The sequence below is a fragment of the Neofelis nebulosa genome, chromosome 15 (genome assembly GCF_028018385.1).
Source record: "Neofelis nebulosa isolate mNeoNeb1 chromosome 15, mNeoNeb1.pri, whole genome shotgun sequence".
In the NCBI taxonomy this organism is placed as follows: domain Eukaryota; kingdom Metazoa; phylum Chordata; class Mammalia; order Carnivora; family Felidae; genus Neofelis; species Neofelis nebulosa.
The window spans coordinates 63740150-63763902 of NC_080796.1; the positions used below are offsets into that span (position 1 = coordinate 63740150).

At 38.5% G+C, this 23753-nt stretch overlaps 1 protein-coding gene across 1 annotated transcript in view; it reads left to right on the forward strand.

Annotated features, from left to right (window-relative positions):
- Positions 1-23753, forward strand: part of IARS2 (isoleucyl-tRNA synthetase 2, mitochondrial) — a 66200-nt gene that overhangs the window by 34595 nt on the left and 7852 nt on the right. The window contains exons 13-17 of the mRNA XM_058700595.1: positions 9519-9621; positions 10464-10557; positions 20198-20306; positions 22414-22516; positions 23527-23652. Of these exons, the coding sequence (XP_058556578.1) occupies positions 9519-9621; positions 10464-10557; positions 20198-20306; positions 22414-22516; positions 23527-23652 (535 nt within the window). The remainder of the gene's footprint in view (positions 1-9518; positions 9622-10463; positions 10558-20197; positions 20307-22413; positions 22517-23526; positions 23653-23753) is intronic.

Genomic DNA, 23753 nt, shown 5'->3' on the forward strand with positions numbered 1-23753 from the left:
TCTGCATTTCTTTCAGCATTTTTTTTAAATGGAAACATTTTGTTTAAGTGTTACTTACTTTGAGAAAGAGAGAGAGAGAGAGAGAGAGAGAGAGAGAGAGAGAGCTAACAAGCCGGGGAGGGGCAGAGAGAGAGGGAGAGACAGAATCCCAAGCAGGCCCCGCAGTGTTGTCACAAAGCCCCATGTGGGTCTCAGTTCCATGAACCGTGAGGTTGTGACTCAAGCCGAAATCAAGAGTCACATGCCCAACCATCCAGGCCACCCAGGTGTCCCAATTTTCCCCCGCATTTTAAAGTGAGCTGTGTTTTCTTCAAAAGTAGAAAATTAGTGGATTGTTGAGAACTGATATATGTTAAGTCACATATTATAAAATAACAGTCTTCGGTGGGGGAATAAAATATGATTTCACAAAGATCCTTTCATGTGGTTGAAATTTTAACAACTACAGTTTTTCAGTATAGATACTTAGAAGCAGAGGCTCTGATAGTTTTTCTGTGGGAATCCATGGCTTCTGACTGTGTGCCTAGCATTGTGCCAGAATCCAGTGTCAGGAATCCAAAGATGAACAGCGTTCAGGAGGGGATCCAAGTATGCAGTTTTTCTTTAGGAATCAGAGTCCCTCTCTTAACTTCAGGCTACTGTTTCAATAGATGTGACATTGTATAATGATTTATAGATCCTTTAAAATTTAAGAAACTGTTATATAGTTAAATGCACAAAATTAACGTTTATTTTAGTGATGATTACCTTCCCAACTGTTTCTTCTCTTTTCTTTAAGGTTTTTTTCTTTTTTTTCTTTTGAGAAGATAATACATGGACATAGTCGACAATGCAGGGTAGAAAAACTTAAACAGTGGAAAGATTTTTTTCCTAATCCACACACTAGACTCTTCTCGAGGCAGTGTATAGACTGACGTTGTCCCTGCTTTTCATGAGGGAACAGTCTGGCTAGTTTATCTTCTAGTAAATTAGGGAGGTTTTCGGTATTCAGTATAGCTTTTACTAACAGATGTGGACAGGGAAATAGTAATCATTCCTTTTAAGAATACATCCTAAGTTTTCCTTTTTTTTTGAGTAATTTTTTAAAATCTATTTATTTTGAGAGAGACGGAGACAGTGCGAGTGGAGGAGGGACAGGGAGAGAGAGAGACACAGAATCCCAAGCAGGCTCTGGGCTGTCAGCATGGAGCCTGATGTGGGGCTCAAACTCACAAACTGAGATCATGACCCAAGCCAAAACCAAAAGTTGGATGCTCAGCTGACTGAGCCACTCAGGCACCACTGAGTAATTTGTTTTAATCTGGTTAATGGAAATTTTACTAAGTTATGTTTTAACATGAGTGAAAAGTTTGAGCCCATTTTGATAAATATTTTCACGTTTTATCATTTGAGGATCCAGTAAGGTTTTTGAGGGCATGGAGGCCACTAAGTAATGACGGGGAGTTCGAGAGACTGTAGACGTAGAATTGCATGTTCCTACTTTGGGGTTCATCAGAATTTTTGTAAAAAGTTCCTAGTTTTCATCATCAATGTTATCAATATTTCTTTAGGTGGTCCTTTTATGAATGCATGTGTTTCAGGGTTTTTTTTAAATGTTGATTAAAGTGGGTTTGTTTGTTTGTTTTACTCATCGATAGCCACATATTAGGTAGTTCTTAGTGTTTTTTGTGTAGAAGTTCTTTTTCAATTTGAAATATATATTCTGTCACTGTTTCATGGGGAATCTGACACCTTATGGCAACATGGCTCCGAGAAGAACTGCAGGTTCTGCCTTGGGCAAATAACGCCATAAAACAGCTCATTTGCTTCCTTCACAGAGGATGCGGCATTTGAGTAGGGCCTTGAGGATTAGGTAGGAAAGTATTTTGCAAGTGGAGGAATTAGCAGGAGCTGAGGGTGTGGAGCAGGGAAAGCATAGCACATGTATAGGAGCCATAATGGGACTGTCCGGTGTTGAGGGGGGTTTTAGAAAGTCAAGTGCTGAGAGAGGTTTGTGGGGGCAAATTGTAGTGAGTTTTGAATACTAGGTTAAGCAGTTTAAATTCTTAAATAGGCATGAGGAGTGAGAGTATATTTTAGGAAGAAAAGCTAGAGGTTGGAGGCCAGGAGGTCACTGTAAGACTTCGTCAGTATTATTACAGATTGGAGCTAAGGCTCTTTGGGCTAAATAGTGTTGTTCATGTTGTTCTTATAATTGAGAGCTTGGTCAGATATAGACTGCTGATACCTTAATACCTTAAAGTTGACATAAGTTTACACAGGTATTATTTAAAATTCCACACTGTACAGTTTTCTTTTAAGGAATGTGTAATAAGCCGTTGTCATTGTTCCTCGTTTTTTGGGGTTTTTTTAGTGTTTAGACAACAAGATTTTTAGGGAATTTCCTTGAAGTGATGGAGGTGGACATATGTATATATTAGTAAGAAGAGGAAATTAGTTTATTTGACAATAATGACAATAAAACGGTACATAGGTCGATTGGTCACTAAGCCAGGTGAAATAAATGTGAGCTTTGTCAGAAAAACACAAGCAGATTTTCATCAGGTATAATTTATTTTCTACTTGCAGTCAATACATGCTTATGTTGCAGATTTTTTTCTGTGCATCTCCCATTGTGTTGCTTGCATCATATTAGTTGAATTCTGATTTTGAAGTAGAAGAGATATACAGAATATTGGCCTACAGAAATGACAGACAGACTTAGCCAAATTGTCTGTCAGTTCATAGGTCATTTTCCTGTACACCATTTCTGAGTGATGACCCAAGATTAATCTTCCTCCACTGTTGGTTCCTTGGTGTGACATTGCACTTAATGTAAGAAGATAGATGTTAATTCTTAATTACTTACTTGTAAGTAACTTTTTTAAGACCGCGTGAAGGCTTATCTTTTTTCCTCCTTAATCAAGTCAGAATCAAGTGACCACGATTTTCTGTCTTTCTTGGATAGATCTTTCTATTGTAGTGAGTTGGTAATCATCAAAAGTAACAGCATCTCCACTGGACATTGGTACACAGTCCACATGGAGTTGCTGTTACACTTGATAACCCCAGTAAGCATACCAGAACATTCCTTCTGCTTTTCTGGACCAAAGTCTGTAAGTTCAAGTCTTAAGTATACTTGTTTCACAGAAGAAAATCTTGATTGATTCACATTGCTAATAAGGTTAGAGACTAGTAGATTTGAAACTCTGATGTTTAACTTTGATTTGAATTAATGTTCTCATCTGCACTTCATATTCACATTTGTATTTGCTCAAGATATAATTGTGTTTCTGACCTTAACATCATTGATTTTTCTGAATCTGTAATAGAATGCCATTATAATTTAGGTAGAAATCTACTCCTAGTTAATAAAGACAAATACTTTTTAACATAATACAAAGGTAACATTTAGAAGCATTTGCTAGCTAGGAAGGAAAAGAAGTTGTTAAATTTTGTTTATTTCAGGGGCGCCTGGGTGGTTCAGTCCATTGAGCTTCCGACTTCAGCTCAGGTCATGATCTCATGGTTTGTGGGTTCGCGCCCCACGTTGGGCTGTGTGCTGATAGCTCAGAGCTTGGAGCCTGCTTCAGATTCTGGGTCTCCCTCTTTCTCCCCCTCCCCTACTTGTGTTCTGTCTGTCTGTCTCTCTCTCTCAAAAATAAATAAACATTAAAAAAAAATTTTAAATTCTGTTTCAGATTATTGTATCAATTCACTATTAATACAATAATCTATGCATTTAGGAAATTTGGCCCTTGATTTCTGGAACTTATGAGAAATTTACTAGAAATAGCCAAGGAATTTACAGTTCACTTTGAGTGCTAGCTCTCCCTCCCTCTTGCTCATATAACAATGACCTTTTTGGTGAAAAAATTTTATAATCATTCAATTAAAAAATTCTCTAAAATTGTTTCCTGTCACCTTTAATACATAAGTGTAGGATTAAATTAAAAATAGAATCTCCCCCCGCCCCCCGCTTCACATTTCACTGTGTTCTAGAATAAATTTATAAACTTAGTAAATAAATTGGAAACATTTAGCCTCTTACCTCATTCTTATTCCAGTAACTTGCAGAAGAAAAGTTGTCTTATAGGCCTTAATATTGTTCCTTTAATAAAGACAAAGCACAGGAGACAGTCGAATGACAGCAGGTTTCTTCCTTGCTTAGTAATCCTAATGCTGCTTAATTTCTGATAATGTGCTAAATAAGCCTTCAGCACAGTTGATATCAAAGTTCAGAATGATTGGATGGTGTTTCAGTTGCTCATACAACCTAGTGGATTTTCACTGGTTGAAACCTAAGGAGGGACACGTAATACATGTGTTTAGATAAGGCCCTTGCATAAAGTACAAAGTTTTATGATGGATTTATTGCTTTATGAAATGCAGCATTAAAATGGAAGCATATATTATGTAGTGATAAGTGGTTTCACCCACTTTTATCAACAGTAATTTATACTGATCTTTAGGTTATAAGTTAACCATGTGTTTGTGTTAAGTATAGGATATTATTAACACAAGGGAAGAATTCTTAAATTTCCAAAGACAGATTTTGACTTTTCCTTGTATTTTTTCTTGAAGAATATTCACTATCACTAAGATATGTTTATTGTTTTAAAACAAATATTGTTTAAAATTGTTTTAAAAACTCATTGAAGCATAATTTCAGTTTCATTATGAACAAATTATACTTCCAAAATATTTATCCTTAAATAAGAAGATGAACATCTCTTATATGAAGACAGGTATATAAGGGTGTCTCATATATTGATAATAAAGGAACATGGTGATAGAAAGAAATAATCTAAATTGGTTTTGGAAGACTGAGTATACAGCCATTAAAAATGCTGGCTTAGCTCTTAATGGTCGCCTGGTTCCCTCTGAATGAAAATCCAATCCGTGCAGCCCACCAAGGACATTGGACTGTTCTAGGTTTTTGCTACAGTATTCTAGTGACAATGACCACCTTTAAGCACTAGTGTAGCATTCACTTGTTTTGTTTTGTTTCCAAGTTATCCTTCCAGATTTGGTTTGAACTAATGTTAAATCTATCTTTATTTTACAATCTAGGATAGTTACCTCAAGTCTGTAGATTGCCAGTGTAGGTTTATTTTTATTGAAAATTGTGTTTTTAAAACTCTCTGCCACAGTTTTTTAAGATTATTCAGAGACTCAGAGTACAAATCAAGAGAAAGTTCTTACTTTGTGGTACCAAATCCATGCACTTAAATTTTTATTTGTTTGGATTGTGAGGGTGTTGTCATTGACGTCTGTATTCTTGTTTATCATAAATTTTGTTCAGTTTTTATCCCCGAGCTCCGGAATTGTCTTTAGCGTCTTTTCCTGTTTTCAAAAATACATGTAATATAGTGTTGTAAGATCTCAAGATGGAACTGAGTTGCAGAGCACAATGCTTATTAAAGTATATTTGGTTCATGATATTTTTATATGTCATGATGTAGGGAAGCAAGTCTTGCTCTAAATACTAGTGAGATTTGCCCTATTATTGAGGCAGAGCTTCTTCTCTCCCTTTTTAAAACGTTTCATATTTCTGGGGAACCTGGGTGGCTTAGACTGTTAATCATCCAGCTTCGCTCAGGTCATGATCTCATGGCTCGTGAGTTTGAGCCCCGCGTCAGGCTCTGTGCTGACAGCTCGGTTTCTGTGTCTCCCTCTCTCTGCCCCTCCCCTGCACACACATTGTGTGTGTGTGTGTGTGTGTGTCTCTCTCTCTCTCAAAAATAAAACATTAAAATAAATAAAATAAAATGTTTCATATTTCTTTTGAATACATTGAAAAAATTATTCTTTGGTCCAGATTCATATGCATGTGTTATGAGGGAAAATATTGGTTTATTTTTTTTAAAGTGTGTAGTTTTACTTATGACAGCTTTTTTGAAATTAGATTTTAAAAACTGACTACTACTGGATTATTTTCATTAGTGTAGATGACATTGTGTGGTTTTTTTTTCATTTTTAATAAGTATTAGGGAAACTAAAAAACAAAATCAAACTTTCCTCCTCACTGAAGCAAGAGACTTACGAGTTTTTAAAAAAAGTATGTTTGCAAATAAAGTGTATATAAAATGCTTCTTACACTGAAAAGTTAGATTATGTGAGCGAATTACTAATCTTTATAAGAAAATATAACAATTAAAACTATAATTTTAGACTAGAGATAGTTGACTAAACTTGGGGGGACTTTACAGTTGTCTTAATAACTTGTCTGCTCCAAAATGGGAATCTTTATTGTTTGTTATTTTTAGTTATAGTTCTAAAACCTCATTGAATTATCTATTTAGGGATATAAAAAAAGAACTTGTCGGTCACATTAGAGGTGAATTTGGTCTCCTAAAATGGATATGCGTCATCTATAATTATAAGGTTCATATGGCCTTCTTTCTGACAGCTGTTCCCAGTGTTCACAGAAACTGAAGCTCAGAAAAATAATATGATGTATTCCTATCAGTATCTAATAATTCATGGGTAGAATCCGGTCTTTGGACTTGGTGTGTGTTCTGTCAGCACACTAATCTCCTGGGACTGCCCTGTTCCCTCACTTCATCTCCAGTTGAGGGTTTCATTACACATGGGTAATAAGACTCTTTGTTGCCTTTGCTTCGCAAGGCAAGAGAATAGGAGTGTGAATTCACAGGTACAGTGGTTGTCTTTGTAGATGAGTTAGAGAAGCTGAATGGAGAAGTAAAAACAGAATCGAACCATGATTTAGGAGACAGTTTTAAGGCCTGGCGTTACCGGTGTTACTTAGTTAGGCTCATGACTTAAGGAACCCCGAGGCAGGGAACAGGGTTTATCTGTCAGGAGCTACTAAATATGTTTTTCTGTGAATCCAATTAGATAGTGCTTTAGGGTCGCCTGGGCGGCTCAGTCGGTTGAGCATCCAACTTTGGCTCAGGTCATAATCACGGTTCAGGAGTTCGAGTCCTGCGTCACGCTCTGTGCTGACAGCTCAGAGCTTGGAGCCTGTTTTGGATTCTGTGTCTCCTTCTCTCTCTGCCCCTCCCCCACTCACACTCTGTGTGTGTGTGTGTATGTGTGTGTGTGTGTGTGTGTGTGTGTGTGTGAAAAATAAATAAACTTTTAAAAGTGCGTGTAAACTGCTTTGAAAAGTACAATGTGTGGTATATACATAAATGCTTTTATTTTAATATTAATCCTAATACGCTGTACCGTATTTCCTACATTGATATGAAACTTGAACCATTTGCTCTTAGTTTTGTGTTATTTTTTAACCTATTTATTTCTAACAATTTTGAAACGGTTTTACTGTTTTATTTTACCATTTACCTAAAATTAGTCTAATAACATTGTAAAAGTAAGGAGTCAAAATGACACTCATGTTTAGAATCATTCTTTTTTATGACAATTTCAGAATTGGTATGAACATCATGTCTACTATAATTGGGTACGTGTAAATGTACTTTGCTAGTATCTCTTTAGAAAAATAACATTAGGTTATTTAGGTTTTCTTTAGAAAAATAACATTAGGTTATTTAGGTTTTCTTTTATAGTATGTTCATATTTTCTTAACTGTTAAAATGTTCTGTGCAAACTATATAAAAAAGTAATATGTAACTAAATATTGTCATATAACTAGGTATTGCACAAAGTTTTTATGGTCTCCTATCACAAAAGTTTATCTTTACTGTTAAAGTCCATCGAAAATGTATGACTAGAAGAAATATGGACTTGTGCCCGTTTTAACATTCTTGTTATTTGTAACTTCTTTAAAATAGATGCTGATAACATTATACTTTTTCAGTCTATCCTTCCTAGCATACCAACTTAGGTATTTGAAATTTCAATTTTTTGAGCCTATCTAAATAATTTGTAATACCCATTTGATTTTTACTTTCATAATTTTTTAATAATTTAAAATAATTTAATAATTTTTTCATACACATCTGTGAATTTTCAGACCCAAAGAGGTAGATGATTTGCCCTTGCATAGTCATGATTAATAAGAATCAGATCCAGATTAAGAATGTAAAGCTTTTCAGGGCGTTGAGTTAAATTAAGGGGGATCGGTTCATTTGCTTCAGGACTTCTCAGGATCCTTAATGTGTTAATTCACAGCATAACTTACAAAGAGGGACACAGCATCAGAGTTGTCTAAATCTGTGTGATCACAGTGGACTATTTCATGGTATGTCTATGTACCCCAAAGATGGTTTGGGAAATGCTGGCCTAAGTACATTTCCCAAACAGTATTCTGAAACCTGTCCTTATGTGATCCAACCCGAGTGAGGAACGGGTCAGGAATATAAAACCTCATGACTTCAGGGCACCTGGGTGGCTCTGTGGTTAAGGTCCAAGTCTTGATTTTTGACTTCGGTCAGGATCTCACAGTTCATGCGTTTGAGTCCCGTGTTGGGCTGTGAGCTGACAGCCTGGAGCCTGGAGCCTGCTTCAGATTCTGTCTCTGTCTCTGTCTCTGTCTCTCTCTCTCCCCCCCACTTGTGTGCTCGCTCTCTTTCAAAAATAAATAAATAAACATTAAACAATTTTAAAGAATGTAAAGCTTTTCCCGTTCACTAGTCTTTCCATTTCCATTAACTCTCATGGGCCTGTAGTTAATTCTTAGTTACTAAGAATTAGTAACTAATGGAATGTGGTGGAAATGAGCATAATTCAAAAGTTAGCTTTTGTATGTGTGTCTTAATCTGTAAATATTAATACGGATTTGTATTTTGGTGATTGGTTAACATTAATTACTCTCTAAATTTACCTGACTTCACAAAATCAGTTTGAATAATAACACTTATATAATACTTGTTAGTATGTGCCAGACATTGTCCTAGGCATTTTATATATATAAGCTTAATTAATATCCTTAATAGCCATCTTGATGATATTATTATCTCCATTTTAAAAACAGATACAGAAATGTTACGTGCTGTACCCAAGGTCACATTAGGTAATAAGTGGAAGAGCCAGGAATGGAACCAAAGCTGTCTAGTTCTAAGGTCCATGCTCTTAACCATTACATGTACTCTGACCCATGGAAAGCAACTAGAGGAAGTTGTAACGTCAATAAAGCTGTGATAATAAATCAAAAGTTTGTTACTGCTGTGAGAAAATGTAGTATAAATTTTCCCGAGTTTAGTTTTCAAATAATTTATAACTGTGTGTCTTCCCAAAGATATGGTCAATTTCATTTGATGTGCACTTACTGGCTTTTTACGGCATATTAGGCTCTGTGCTGCATTTTTTGTGCATCATCTTACTTCGTTTACATGGCATTCTGAGGGAGGTATCTCGGATCGTACAGTGTAAGTTCCATTAGTGCAGGAATCTTATCTGTCTTGTCAACTGCTATATTTCCAGTTCCTAGGACAGTCTCTAAGATACTGGAGGTTCTCAATAAATATTTTTGAATAAAATATTCTGTGGATAGGGGAAAATAACTATTCTGTGTTTTTCTTTTTTTCTTTTAGCTCTTTCTTATTTTTTAAATGTTCACTATTACTCTCTGTAGTTAATTGAACAGTTCTGCCTTTTCCCACCTAAAACAGCCAAACCACAGAGCATATTATTAAACTAGTGGAACAACATGGCAGCGATGTCTGGTGGACTCATCCCCCTGAGCAGCTTCTTCCTCAGGAAGTCTTATCTCAGGTAAATTTCTGTGTGTATTTAACAACCTTCGTGTGCATTGCATGACTTAATGAAAACACAAGGGATTCTTGAGAGTTAAAAAGTATTTATGTCACTGTGTAAAGTTGATGAGTTCATTTCACTATAAATCAGGAGCCAGTGCAGTTTGAGAGTAGACGTTTTTGCCTAGCCATAGAAGCTTGGTGTTTAATATAGTAGTGGAGTATGAGGGTTATTTGTTTACTTATTGAGGGCCAAGATTGATTTTTAGCGGGTTTAGTTGACTAAGCAGATGTAGGTGTTGACCATGAGAGAGCGGAGCCTAACTTGGTACATCAGGGTTTTGTAGGATCTGCACTGGAGTTGACTGATTCCATCACATATGAACAGAATCCAAGTTAGGAGATCATTTCAGGAAGTGAAAACACTTTATGTTAGTAAGTGTAGAGTCAAGTGGCCACAATCACTTTCACATACAAATGAGGCAGTTGTACTAAATTGCAAAATACTTAGAAATGTTTGAAATTTCATTTTAAAATGTGAATTTAATGGTTGTAAGCATTTGATTCTCTTATTTTTTTTTAAGTTTATTTATTTTGAGAGAGAGTGGGGGAGGGGCAGAGAGAGTGGGAGAGAGAATTCCAAGCAGGCTCCTTGCTGTGTCCGCGTAAAGCCCGAAGCGGGGCTTAGTCTCATGAACTGTGAGATCGTGACCTGAGCCGAAATCAAGAGTTGGCTACTTAACTAACTGAGCCACCCTGGCTCCCCATCCTTTTATTTTCTTAAGACTTTTTCTTTTTGCTTTTTTATTGTGTATATCGCTATCTTTGCATAATTCAGATGTTTTCACGTTATCTTACTAGGTCGGTGGTCCTGATGCCTTGGAATATGTGCCTGGTCAGGATATCTTGGACATCTGGTTCGATAGTGGAACTTCATGGTCTTGTGTTCTTCCAGGTAATTTTAAACAATAGATTATATACCAGTCAAGCAGTTTTGAAAATACATAAAAGTTACTCAGAAGAAATCCATAATCTGGGAGTATTTTTTTTTATTTGGGAGAAAATCTGCCACGATACGATTTTCGATCTGGAAGGGCTCTTGGAGATCATTTAATCCAATGATGTCTAAATTTGTTTGTTTTTCCAAATGAAATTTTATATAGACCCACAATACATAAGGTAGATAAAAACGGACATTTCTTCCTCCTCTCAACCAGCTCTTCTTGACACACTTAGCAACCCAAGGCATTAGCTCTGTAACGTTTAGAAGTCATCGAAACGGTCTGACTCCCATCATTTTTCAGAAGAGGAAATGAGATTAGATTAGAACCAATTTAGGTGATGGTTACATAGCTTAGTTAGTCTCAGACCAGAAATCAGGTACCCTGATCTCTGGTTCTTATTTTTCTTATACGACCTTGTCATTTCACAGCTCTTCCCCCCTCCACACAGGCAGCTGACTAATGTTACACTCACTCACAGGGCACACTGTGAGAAGGGAGAGACCTGGTGGGCAGTAGCAGGGAGAAGTCGGAGAAGGCACACATTGGAGGTTGTGTGTAGCAGCTTAAGAGGATATCCTTAAGCACACCAGGCGAACACCAGAGGGAAAACAAAGAGCAAAGCCCATCATCTCCGTGAGGTTAAAGACAGGAACAAGGATGAATCAGATGCTTCTTCACATTGCTGCTAAGCGCCACCCTGGGCCCAAGAGATCTTGCTTTCTGGAGCGAGAGAATGTGGGAAAGTAACTTATCTTTGCAGCTGGCCATTATTACGGGATTGAGAGGGATTGTCCCCGAGTGTGACTTGACATATCCTTTTGGTACTGGGCCTCACTATTGAGAGGACATATATCTGATTCCTGGTAGGTAAATATGATCATTTGTCCCCTTCTAGTAGCCTAGGAAGTTAATCCATGTAAATTCATGTTTCCTCTATATTACAGCTAACATACAAATAGTAATTCATAATGACTCGTATAAATTACATATTAATAAAATCTTTTACAGTTTTTAATAATTTTCAGAATTACTATTTCGTAAGTTTCTCCCACCACACCTAAGAGAAAATACCGCAAGTTCGATTACTTTGTTTCCCTAAATTATACTGAAAATATAGGCAAGGACCACTACATGAGGTAGGTAGGAGCAGTGTTATAAATAGAGAGAAGGGTTCCGTGTCTCCTACCGCATTGGGGCAGCATCGTGAATTTCAGCAAAAGTGTGCCATGTGCAAAATCGTTTATATGATATATTTCAAAGTTCATTAACTTTTCTGGCCTTGGCACGAATGGCTGCTTCGAGCCTTGTTGCAGTTTAATTTCAGAAGTGGTTTCACGTTACTCCACACAGCAAGGTCGTGTTCTACTTAGAGACCTCGCGAAACTGCATGAAAGCTCGTTAAAACCCATCTGTGCTGCTGCCGGCGGTGCTGGTAAAAGTATAGTCACGTTCCTTCTAGTTGATGGTGTTTTTAACTAAATACTTGGGAAAGAAATAGTTTATTAAACGAAGTTAGTGGTAGAATTACACCTAAGCAGTAGGTGTCATATTTAGATAATTAACTCGAAGAAGGAGAACTGATTTGTCATTTGAACTTGTATGTTGCCTGCATAGAGGCCGCCAGAACTTAAATAAACTACCTTCACAGATAAATGCACAAGACTAATTTTAGACTGTAATTTCTTCTTTTTCACTGAGCTGTCATATTCCTCCTCCTCTTCCTCTGAATCAGTCAAACATGGTGTGAGGTTAGTCAAAGAATTAGATTAATTGGCTTATATTTTATCCTATTTACCTCTGAGCTTTTATTCTTTTTTGATAAGAAAATTTTCAAAAGACAGGGAGAAAGAATGAAGTGGGAAAGAGCCAAGATATAGTGAATTCACGGTTTGAAAATCCATAAAACAAACTTTCCTTAAAAGAGAGAAAGAACAAGAGGGAGAAGTCTTTTTCGAGAAGGGTATTTTACTTTCCATTCTCAAATGCTTACATTAATTCTAATAAATGATTCAACGTCTGCGTATTTCCCTCAGAGTACGTTACTGCAAACTAAAATCAACTTACTTTTGAGTTTAATTGAGCTACTTAGGCTTCATCAGTACCTGTTGATGTTCAACAAGATGAATTTGGTGATTATGGCATACATGACTGGTTTTACTTTTCGTTGACACGTTTTACAACAGTGAAAGATTTGGCTTAAGAATTTGAACACCAGGTCAGGTACCTCTTTGATTGTGAGTTCAAGGTCAATAGTACTTAAACTGAAACTCGAACGCTTTCTGAAAGGGAATGGCGTTTTTAAGTGAATCATTTCTAAAACATTCTTTCAACATTTACCGAAGGCATTAATTTTTGCAGTGATTTAACAATAATGTTTTCAAAAATTTTAAGTAAATTCTATTTTTTAGAACAGTTTTAGCAGAAATTACAGAGATCCCATACACTGTGCCTCCATTTCCCCATAACCTCCCCTGCCTTCAACTCACACTACGGTGGTGTATTTGTTACTATTGATGGACCTACATTGACAAATCATGATCACGCACAGTCCATAGTCAGGATTCACTCTTGGTGTTGTGCGCTCTGTGGGTTTTGGCAAATGTGTAACAACATGTATCCACCATTGTAGTATCACACAGAACAGTTTTACTAAATTTTACTAAAATTTTACTAAAAATTTGCTCCACCTGTTCATCCCTTCTTCCCAGCTGACCCTGGCAACCACTGATCTTTGTACTCTCCATAGTTTTGCCTTTCCAGAATGTCATATAGTTGGAGTCACACAGTATGTAGCTTTTCGGATTGGCTTCTTTTACTTAACATGTATCCATGGTCCCTTCGTGTCTTTTCCTGGCTTGATAGCTCATTTCTTTGTAGTGCTAAGTAACGTTCCCTCGTCTGCGTGTGCCGTAACTTATTTATCTTCACCTATCAAGGAATTAGTGTTTGAAAATACTTATTCTACTTCATTTGTTTGTTTTTTTAACAAATAAAGAGAAATAAATAGAAAAAAGATCATTTTTTGAAAGAGAAACTATTATTTACAGTTTAGATTTACAAAGCCTTTTTAAAGGATTACCCTATTAAGAACATAGATGATAGTTTACAAATAGCCTAATTTTTAAAATTAATAATTGTATCCTAACATTTTTGACAAATTACTCTTGTCTTAAATTATTTTACGTTAGTTAAGCAGTAGTTGTGATAAATATGTTTTGTGCTAGTTGTATAACTTGCCTTCTTAAATACAATATAATCTTGCTCAAACTTTATCAGTTCAGCTAAGTTAAACAAATTTAGTAATGAAATTATAGATTACTCAATTTTTTGGCAGATTTTGCTTTGAGAGATTTTTTTAACGCTGTAATTAGTTTATTCTTTATTTACTACCATGCCTAAATCATAATCTTAGAGGTACTGAATAGTTTATGATTTTTATAATTTTCCTAAGAAAGAAAGTTAGTGTAATAGAAATATTAGCCTTTTGCCACATGGTTGATTGCGACTTTTCCTGGAATATTACAACACCCAGGTTTATTTCTAGTTTTTTCTTTTACTAGAAGGTCTATTGAGGGAAGAAAAAGAGGAAAGAAGATTAAAAAATAGGCGGAAAAAGTTGGCACCGTTGCTCCCTCTTGTGCACTGCTGTTGGAATGTAATGTGGCACAGGTGGACTGGAAAGGATTTTTGCATTATGCCTCAGAAGCTTTGGAGTGGTTTGCTGTCGTTTGACCAAAAAGTTCTATTTATGGGCATCTCTCCTGTCCAAGTGGTCAGATGTGGGGCTCCTGGGTGCCTCAGTTATTTAAGTGTCTGGCTCTTGGTTTCAGCTCAGGTCATGAGCTCACGCACTGCTCACTCACTGCAGTTTGTCAGTTCGAGCCCCGCATCGGGCTCTGTGCTGACAATGCTGAGTCTGCTTGGGATTCTCTCCCTCTCCCCCTCCCCTGCTCACACACCTGCACTCTCTCAAGTGATCAAATCTGGATGAAGAACTGTGTGTGAGGATATTCATTACAGTGTTCTTTCTTTCTTTCTTTCTTTCTTTCTTTCTTTCTTTCTTTCTTTCTTTCCAATGCTATTTTAATAGTACGTGATTTGGCACAGTAATTCATTATCTATGTGTAGAAAAATTACTAAAGCAATATGGTCTACATTCATACATCAGAATCATATGCAGCCATTAAGTAATGTTTTTGAAAAATAATTTAGGGTATGGGTATTATCTAAGGGCATGCTAAATTTGAAAAAGTACAGAATACAAAATAAAAGGATATAGGCAAATATCGTGATTTGCTAACAACTCATGGAAATGTTGAGCACAGACAAAAGACTGGAAAGAGATGAGCTGTAATGAAATGGTTATCTCTAGGTAGTGGGATATAGGTGATTTTATTTTGTTTTAACTTCCCAGTGTTTTACAGATTTCTTAAAGTGAGAATGTACATTTGCTAGGAAAAACAACCATTACTAAAAATAAACTCACGAAAATAGGGAATAGTCCCAATAATTCATCGTATGTGGTTGTAGCTGTCCAGTAATTCCAGAGTATTCCAGCACCTTAGTTTGACAGATCTTCCTATTTCTTACCGTTTAAGACTGAGCTCATCTTTGTTTCTAAAGTTCCTACAAGCTCTATTGTTTTCATTTCTTGTCCAGAGCTCTGCTACGCCCAAACACCCCACTACCCCGTCCATCTTTTTCCACTGGTTTCATACACCACCTTGAAAGGCTCTGGCTTGCACAGGTTTTCTGGGGTTACACTTCCTCTTCTAGGATGGTATTTTGCTTCCTTCCCAGTTCCAGCAATTCAGTATCTATATGAGAATGGAAAAGGCATTGAGACTTGACCCCTGCCAAGTATGAGCTGTTTTGTTGTGCTGTGATTAGTAGGCTGATGTCCTCCTATTTTATTAGAGCGTTGCAACGTATATTTCTAGGACAGAATCAGAGACCACGGATTTTTAAAATAGTTTAGGATAACGATACTTTCACAAGTATTCTTGTATATAAAAATGATTTGAAAAAATACACCTTTCTTAATTTTCCATCAGGAAATGTCAGTGCCCTTGGTGATAAATCTTTGTAATAATTAACGTTGACTGATAATGTGCTGTGTACACAGCATGTCCTATTGCTTCTTTAATCTCTCTTACAGCCTCGTAAGGTAAATACATTTTGGTGTTGTCCTCATCTTAGTAAAGACCTGGGCACGTGGGAAGGTTAAGCTCTGACCCCACACCTGGTGCGTCCCACACACAGGACTGGGACTCCCGCAGCCTCAGTGCCGCCCCCGTGCAGTCAGATTGCTGGTGTTCTGACGACTGTAAGTCTTTGGGCAGCAGCCAGCTTTTTAAACTTTTAGGGCAAAGGTTTTAGAGATTATTTAAACCCCTTGTTTGAGAGGTGTGTTAATCAAGGCTCAGAAGCGGTGTTGGCAGTAAGGTGACAGAACTTCGGTTTGAGGCCCGGTTACTGTCAGTGATTGTTTCACCAGCCCCTGAGCAGGCAGCTTTCAGGGAGGAAGAGGGTTTGGTGATTCTTTCTGCTCTTTCCTTCCTTCCTTCAGGAAAAGATTTCCACTAGCATTCTGTTATCAATCATCTCCTTGATTACTGCCACATCCCCAAAGTGGTCAGCAGTAGGAGGTTAACGTCTTGGGTGGAAGAGGATTTGAGTGCCGGCTTTTATAAAAGTTTAGAGTTACAGGGGTGCCTGGGTGGCTCAGTAGGTTAAGCAGCCAACTTCAGCGCAGGTCATGATCTCACAGCTTGAAGGCTCATGAGTTCAAGCCCCACGTCGGGGTCTGTGCCGACAGCTCGGAGCCTGGATTCTGTGTCTCCCTCACTCTCTGCCCCTCCCCTGCTCACGCTCTGTCTCTGTCTCTTTCTCTCTCAAAAATAAACAAACATTAAAAAAAGATTAAAAAAAGAAGGTTAGGGTTACAAATGGCTACAAGTCAGTAGAGGGAGAAGAAAAGTAGGTTGTAGGTGTAGCATTCTAGATGTTGAGGCTAAAACATTTTGTTCTTACTGCATATGCATTTGTCTTCTTACCCTCTTAGACTTTCCTAGCTGCGTAGACTAGGCTGAAGTGCAGTTTTGCCATGATAACAACCAGCACAATTATTTGTTATTTAACATAAAGTTCACCCCCTAACTGCCGGCTCCAAGAAGACAGATGCCAGACTTCTTTGCATTTTCTGCCCCAGGACCTAGTACAGTGCCTGTCAGGTGATAAGTGCTCAGAAATGTTGAATGAATGGAACTGGCTTGATTTAATTATTTTAATTTTGTCTCCCACCTCTCCCCAGACCCGCATTGTCACATAAGGATTATAACCCTGAATCCTCAATATTAGGGCATAAGGACCGATCTTCATTTCACAAATAGAAGGGGCTTTTAAAGTTGTGAGTTTAGATTCAAAATATGGGAATAATCTTTCCCAAAGACCTCATGTTCTTTTTTTTATTTTTTATTTTTTTGTTAAAAAAAATTTTTTTTTAACATTTATTTGTTATTGAGAAACAGAGAGCAGAGCCCGAGCAGGGGAAGGGCAGAGAGAGGGAAACACAGAATCTGAAGCAGGCTCCAGGCTCTGAGCTGTCAGCACAGAGCCCAACGTGGGGCTTGAACCTACAAACTGCAAGACCATGACCCGAGCTGAAGTCTCGGCTCAACCGACCGAGCCACCAGGCGCCCCCTCATATTCTTTAAAAAAAAAAAATAATAAATAAATAAATAACATTTTATTCTGAAAAGTCACAGAGCAGTGTAAGGGAGGTAGCATCTCCCCTTCATCTAGATTTTCCAAAGTTAGCATTTTACTGTGTTTGCTTTATATATTTTTTCCCTATGGCTATGTATATACAGTTTTTCCTGTACCATTTAAGGGTAAGTTGCAGACTTGATGCTGTTATATCCCTAAATTTTTCGGTGTACGTTTTCTAAAAACATGGACAGTCTCTTATATCACCAATATGAGTATCAAACTCAGGAAATGACCCTGATTCCATCCTGTCACCATCCTGTCACCTATCTACAGACCTTATTCACATTTCACCCAGTGACGCCCTTTCTCAGGAATGAGGGAAAATAAGTGTCCTAGGGTCTAAGACCATACGTGGCGTGGGTGTCACGTCGCTTTAGTCTTACTTTGATCTTGTCTTTCATGCCCTTGACGTACATGAATGTACAGGTTATTTTGTCGATGGCCCCTCATTTTGAGTTTGTGTAATGCGTTCTCATGATGTGGTTTAGACTATGCGTTTTGGGCAGGAATATCACGGAAGAGACACTGTGTCCTTTTCCACATCGTAACAGAAGTCACACAGTGACTGACCAGTGTGATGTTGAACTTTGGTCACTTGGAAGTGGTGTCTGCTTGTTTTCTCCATTACGGTGACTTCTTACCCCCATCTCGCCAGAGGGATTGTTACGTTAGGAAGTGTCTTATAGAGAGACACTTGACAACTATGGAAATAGCCTGTGTTCTCACCAAATTTTCACCCTTGATGAGTCTTGGCTGAAATGATTGTTACTTACGATGTTTGCCAAATGGTCTTTTATCTTAGATTGTTAACTCCTGAATTAACTGGTTAACTGTTGAATGCTGAAGTAGCCCTGAAGCTTGCTTATGTATATGTCCTAACAAATTTGAGACTAAGTTGTTCATAGAGCATTTTTTCTCCTTTTTTTAATTTTTTATTTAAAAAACATTTTTTTTAAAACATTTATTTATTATTGAGAGACAGAGAGACACAGAGCGTGAGCAGGGTAGGGGTAGAGAGAGGGGGAGACATAGAATCCTAAGCAGGCTCCAGGTTCCGAGCTGTCAGCACAGAGCATGATGCGGGGCTCAAACTCACAAACCGCAAGATCATGACCTGAGCCGAAGTCATTGGCCCAACCAACTGAGCCACCCAGGGGCCCCACATTTTTTCTCCTTTTACTACATCTTCTTTTAAAAGACTTTATTTTTTTTTTAAAGAACCATTTTAGGTTTATAGCAAAATTAAGAAGAGGGGAGCCTGGGTGGCTCAGTCAGTTAAGTGTCCAACTTCAGCTCCAGTCATGATCTCACAGTCCGTGAGTTCAAGCCCTACACTGGGCTCCGTACTGACAGTGCAGAGCCCACTTTGGATCCTCTGCCTCCCTTTCTGTCTGCCCCTCCCCAGCGCATATTCTCTCTCTCTCTCTCTCTCTCTCTCTCTCTCTCTCTCTCTCTCAAAAATAATAAACACTCAAGGGCATCTGGGTGGCTCAGTCAGTTAAATGACCTACTCTTGGTTTCGCCTCAAGTCATGATCTCACGGCTCGTGAGTTTAAGCCCCACGTTGGGATGTGTGCTGACAGTGTGGAGCCTGCTTGGGACTCTCTCTCTCTCCCTCTCTCTCTGTTCCTCCCCTGTTTGCATGCTCTCTCTCTCTCTCAAAATAAATATTTAAAAAATTAAGAAGAAGGTGTAGAGATTTTCCATATACCTCCTGCCCCCATAAATGGATAGCCTCTCTTATTATCAGTATCCTCCACCAGAGTGGGACATTTGTTACAGTAGATGAGCCTACAGCGTCACATCATGACCACCCAAAGTCCGTAGTTTACGTTATGGTCCACTGTTGGTGTTGTACATATTATAGGCTTGGACAAAGGTATAATGGACACGTATCCATCATTATAGTATCGCATAGAGTATTTTCACTGCCCTAAAAATCCTCTGTGCTCTGCCATTCATCCCTCCTACCCCAACCCCTCATCGCTCACCCCAACCCCTGCCTCACATGGCTTTTTAATAGTTGGTCCATCTTTGACTGGGTCATTGTCAAATTAGAAGTTTATAACTTGCCCTTTTTAAAAGATTCTTTTTTCCGATTTGTTTAATTTCTTGGTTAAATGTACTCCAGTGCCAGATTATCTAGATTCAGAATCCCTCTCTACCGCTTACTGTCCCATAAATTTGGACAAGTTCTAAAACATCTCAGTGCTTCACCTTCCTCATCTGTGAATGGGATGATGATAATACCTACCTTATAGAGTTACTATGAGAAGCAAATGAATTAACATAAAGCTAGATGCTCATTTTCATAAGAGACAACTGGAAATATTGATACCGGTAATTATTAATCAGTCACTCTCTTTTTTAATTTTTTAAATCTTTATTTATTATTTTTGAGAGAGAAAGAAGAGCCTGAATGGGGGAGGAGCAGAGAGAAAGGGGGCCAGAGGGTCTGCAGCAGCTCTGCACTGACACCAGGGAGCCCGTTGTGGGGCTCGAACCCACACACTGCAAGGTCATGACCTGAGCTGAAGTTAGAGGTGCAACTGACTGAGCCACACAGGCGTCCCAATCAGTCCCTAATTTAGGTAGTGCTTTAGTTACTTCTAGTTTGGGAGATCATACTCCAACGTTTATTCTGTTTCTCTTGATTAATAAATGGGCAGCGAGAGGGTAATAGCTCCAGTGACTGGTAGCATGATGCATGAAATAAATGACGTGATTGCTTTTATTATTTTAACACTTTGATGCATATTTGTTTTCATTTTCCCATTTTAATTAACTTAAATTTCTCTGTTCTTTAATATTTATTTTGAGGTACTGACCAAAGAGCAGATTTGTACTTGGAAGGAAAAGACCAGCTTGGTGGTTGGTTTCAGTCTTCTCTATTAACAAGTGTGGCAACAAGGAAAAAAGCGCCTTTTAAGTAAGTGTTCAAGCTGAGCTAAAGGTGTCCTCACGCCGTGAGGACCTGTGCGGCGCCCTGGCCGGTGCCAAGCCCCGTGCCGAGCAGTTATCCCGGCAGAACTCGCCGTGTTGCGCTTCGCAGATGCTGCATTTTTTTACAAATTGAAGGCTCAGGACCTCAGTGGAGGAAGTGCCTGCAGACGTGGTGGAAACGGCAGGAGAAGCAGAGTCACAAGTGGAGCCTGGAGACGGGACCGAATCGTGCAGTCTCGTGACACAGCTTTCACAGTGAGGAGCCACTTCTTACGGACGAACAAAGAAGATGGTTTCTTGAGATGGAATCTACTCGTGGCCAAGAGGCTGTGCAGATGGTTGGAAAGGACAGTGGAGGATTTGGTGTATCACATGAATTTAGTTGTAAAGCAGTGGCAGGGTTTGAGGGCCTTGGCTCAGTTTTGAAAGGAGTTGTTCTCTGGGGAAAACGGTGTAAGACAGCATTGCGTGCCCAGAGAAGTGGTGTGTGAAAGGCAGGGTCGGGCAGCGTGCCCGACTTCGCTGTTGTCTTTAAGAAATTGCCACAGCCACCCTCGCTGTCAGCGACCTCCATCTTGACCTGTCAGCAGCCATCAGCATCGAGGCAAGACCCTCCCCCCGGCAAGAACATTGCAGTTTGCTAAAAGCTCAGGTGATAGTTAGCATTTTTTAGCAATAAAGTATTTTTTACTTAAGACATGTACCTAGATTTTTTAGACGTAATGCTTTTGCACACTTCATAGAATACAGTAGTGGAGACATAACTTTTATATGCACTTGATCGCAATGGTCTGGAGCCAAACCTGCAATATGTCCGAGTTATGCCTGGATATGATAAAGCACCTCCTTTATTAGCTTAGTCTCTTATTTCATGAGAAATGAGTTTGAAGTTAAAAAAAAAACCAAAAAACAGCAATACAGAGAAGTCTTGTCACTGACACAGACTGTAATTCCCACAAGAGGTAAAGTCAGCATCGACTGGAGGAGTGGGGAAATCCCCGAAGAGCTAGATCTTGAAATATGGGAAGACTTGACGTGGAGGATGGCACTCTGCGATGCTTGAAGACGGCCTGAGGTCACATCTCCTTGTGTCTGTAATGTCCACCAGTGGCTAATTAACTGAAACATTCTTGTTTTGTTGAATTAGGTATTAAGTTACAGATAATTGGTTTTCCTTATTCAAGTGTGTGGATAGAGAATCAGAAAAATTTTTGAATAGCTTAAGATTTTTACTATCTTACAACAAAAACCCATCCCAGAACAATTTACACGTATAGGTTTCTTGTATAACCTGCTTTTATTTGATTGATTGATTAAAGATTGTTTGGGGTTTTTTTTTTTTTTTTGAGTAATTTCTACCCCCAACACGGGGCTTGAACCTACAACCCTGAGATCGAGTTGCATGCTCCACTGACTGAGCCGGCCAGACACTACTATAACCTGCTGTTAGAAGCCAGTAGAACAGCAGATGTAGTTTTCTCACATTGTCTTTTTGAAAATATTTTGAGGTGATAATCTGTTCTTTTTAAGACATAACAATACATAATAATAAGACATTTTTCCTGGTTAGTTTTAATGACCAAAATGAAAACATCATAGATGCTCAGGAAATATTTGTATAGTGAATGTAAACATCAGAATTTTTCTAGGTATGGGGCGCCTGGGTGGCTCAGTCGGTTGAGTGTCCAACTCTTGATTTTGGCTCAGGTCATGATCCCACGGTCATGAGATCAAGCCCTGCGTCGGGCTCCGTGCTGAGTGTGGAGCCTGCTTGGGATTTTCTCTCTCTCTCTCGCTCTCGCTCTCGCTCTCCCTCTCCCTCTCGCTCTCCCTCTGCCCCTCTCCCCTGCTTGCTGGTGCTTTCTCTCTCTCTCAAAAAAGTAATTTCTGTGTATAAGTAGAGAGCTTATTATCTAACAGTCATCACAAATAAGCAGCTGAGAATCAGGCTTTCAAGAAAAGCTTTCATGCATAATCTGTCAAGAAAAATCCTAGTTTTTGGATCAAGCTAAGAGAACTCTTTTTCAACTATAAGTGACCTTCAAAAAGACTGTTGGAATTGTGTTATCATAATAGCTGATTTGTTTTCTTAGGACAGTGGTTGTTCATGGCTTTACCCTTGGAGAAAAGGGAGAAAAGATGTCCAAGTCTCTTGGGAATGTCATTGATCCTGATGTGGTCATCAATGGAGGACAAGTAGGTGGTTCTCTAAAAAGTCTTTTTATTTTTGCTTTAAGGCTTCTAAATTGGCAGCCAAAATCTTTAATGTAGTTACTTCGATGTAAAAAAAAATAATGAAAACCTATCTTTTATGCTAATAGCAGGTGATAGCAGGTGCCTTACTGTGTTTTAAATCTAGGCTCTTAGGTAATACATGATTTTAATGAAAAAGGGAAGGGCTGGGGTTGTGGCCCTGTTGACTCATTTCAGGTCTGAGTCTCTGATTGGGTCCTGAACCATGCTATCTCTTTGTTTAACTGAACTTCAGAATTTGTAAAAATTTATTTCAAAATACAATAAGAATGTACAGTTCAGTGGAATCAGTATAAGAAAACAATGAGATTACCATTCGTGCTTCATTATTACATTCTCAGAAATTCCGCCCCTTACCGTGGGTCATTAATGAGCATCATATCTGGAGTTGCTAATAATTTGGTTTATTTTGGAGTTGCTTTCAGAAAAGAAATCACCTGTCATTTTACTCCTTTGGCTTTTTTTTTTTTTTTTTAAAGTAGGCTACATGCCCAGCACACAGCCCAGAGTGGGGCTTGAACTCACGACCCTGAGATCAAGACCTGAGCTGAGATCAAGAGTCAGACACTTAACCGACTGAGCCACCCAGATACCCCTTACTCCTCTGGCTTTGTACCACCCTCCTAATGTCCAGGAATCACTGCTCTGTGTAAGGAGTGGCTAGGGAGCACCCCCTCCACCATCAGAGAGGCATCAGGGCGCTGCTTCGACCCCAGCGGTCACAGATGGATGGATACAGAAATGCCCGCATCCGCGCATGAAACAAGATCGCAGAGCATACTTTTTCCCAGTGTTGGTTTTTAGACACAGCTGATTTCTGAGATTGTTAGCCCTTATTTCATTACAGTGCAAGTATATCTTATGCTCACTTTGAGCTCAAAGTGTCGGAGGAAGAATATGGAAAACATTCGTTCACCATTTGTATGTTAATATGTTTTTCCCTCCACCGAAAGGATCAAAGCAAAGAGCCTCCCTATGGTGCTGATGTCCTTCGCTGGTGGGTGGCCGAGTCCAACGTCTTCACTGAAGTGACCATTGGTCCAGCTGCACTTAATGCTGCCAGAGATGATATTAACAAGGTCAGCGTCACTTCTTCCCATTTCCGAATAAAAAGTGAGCTAAATGACTTTTTTTTAAAATGAAGTACATTTTATTTGGCATTTCAAAACAGTGAAAACAT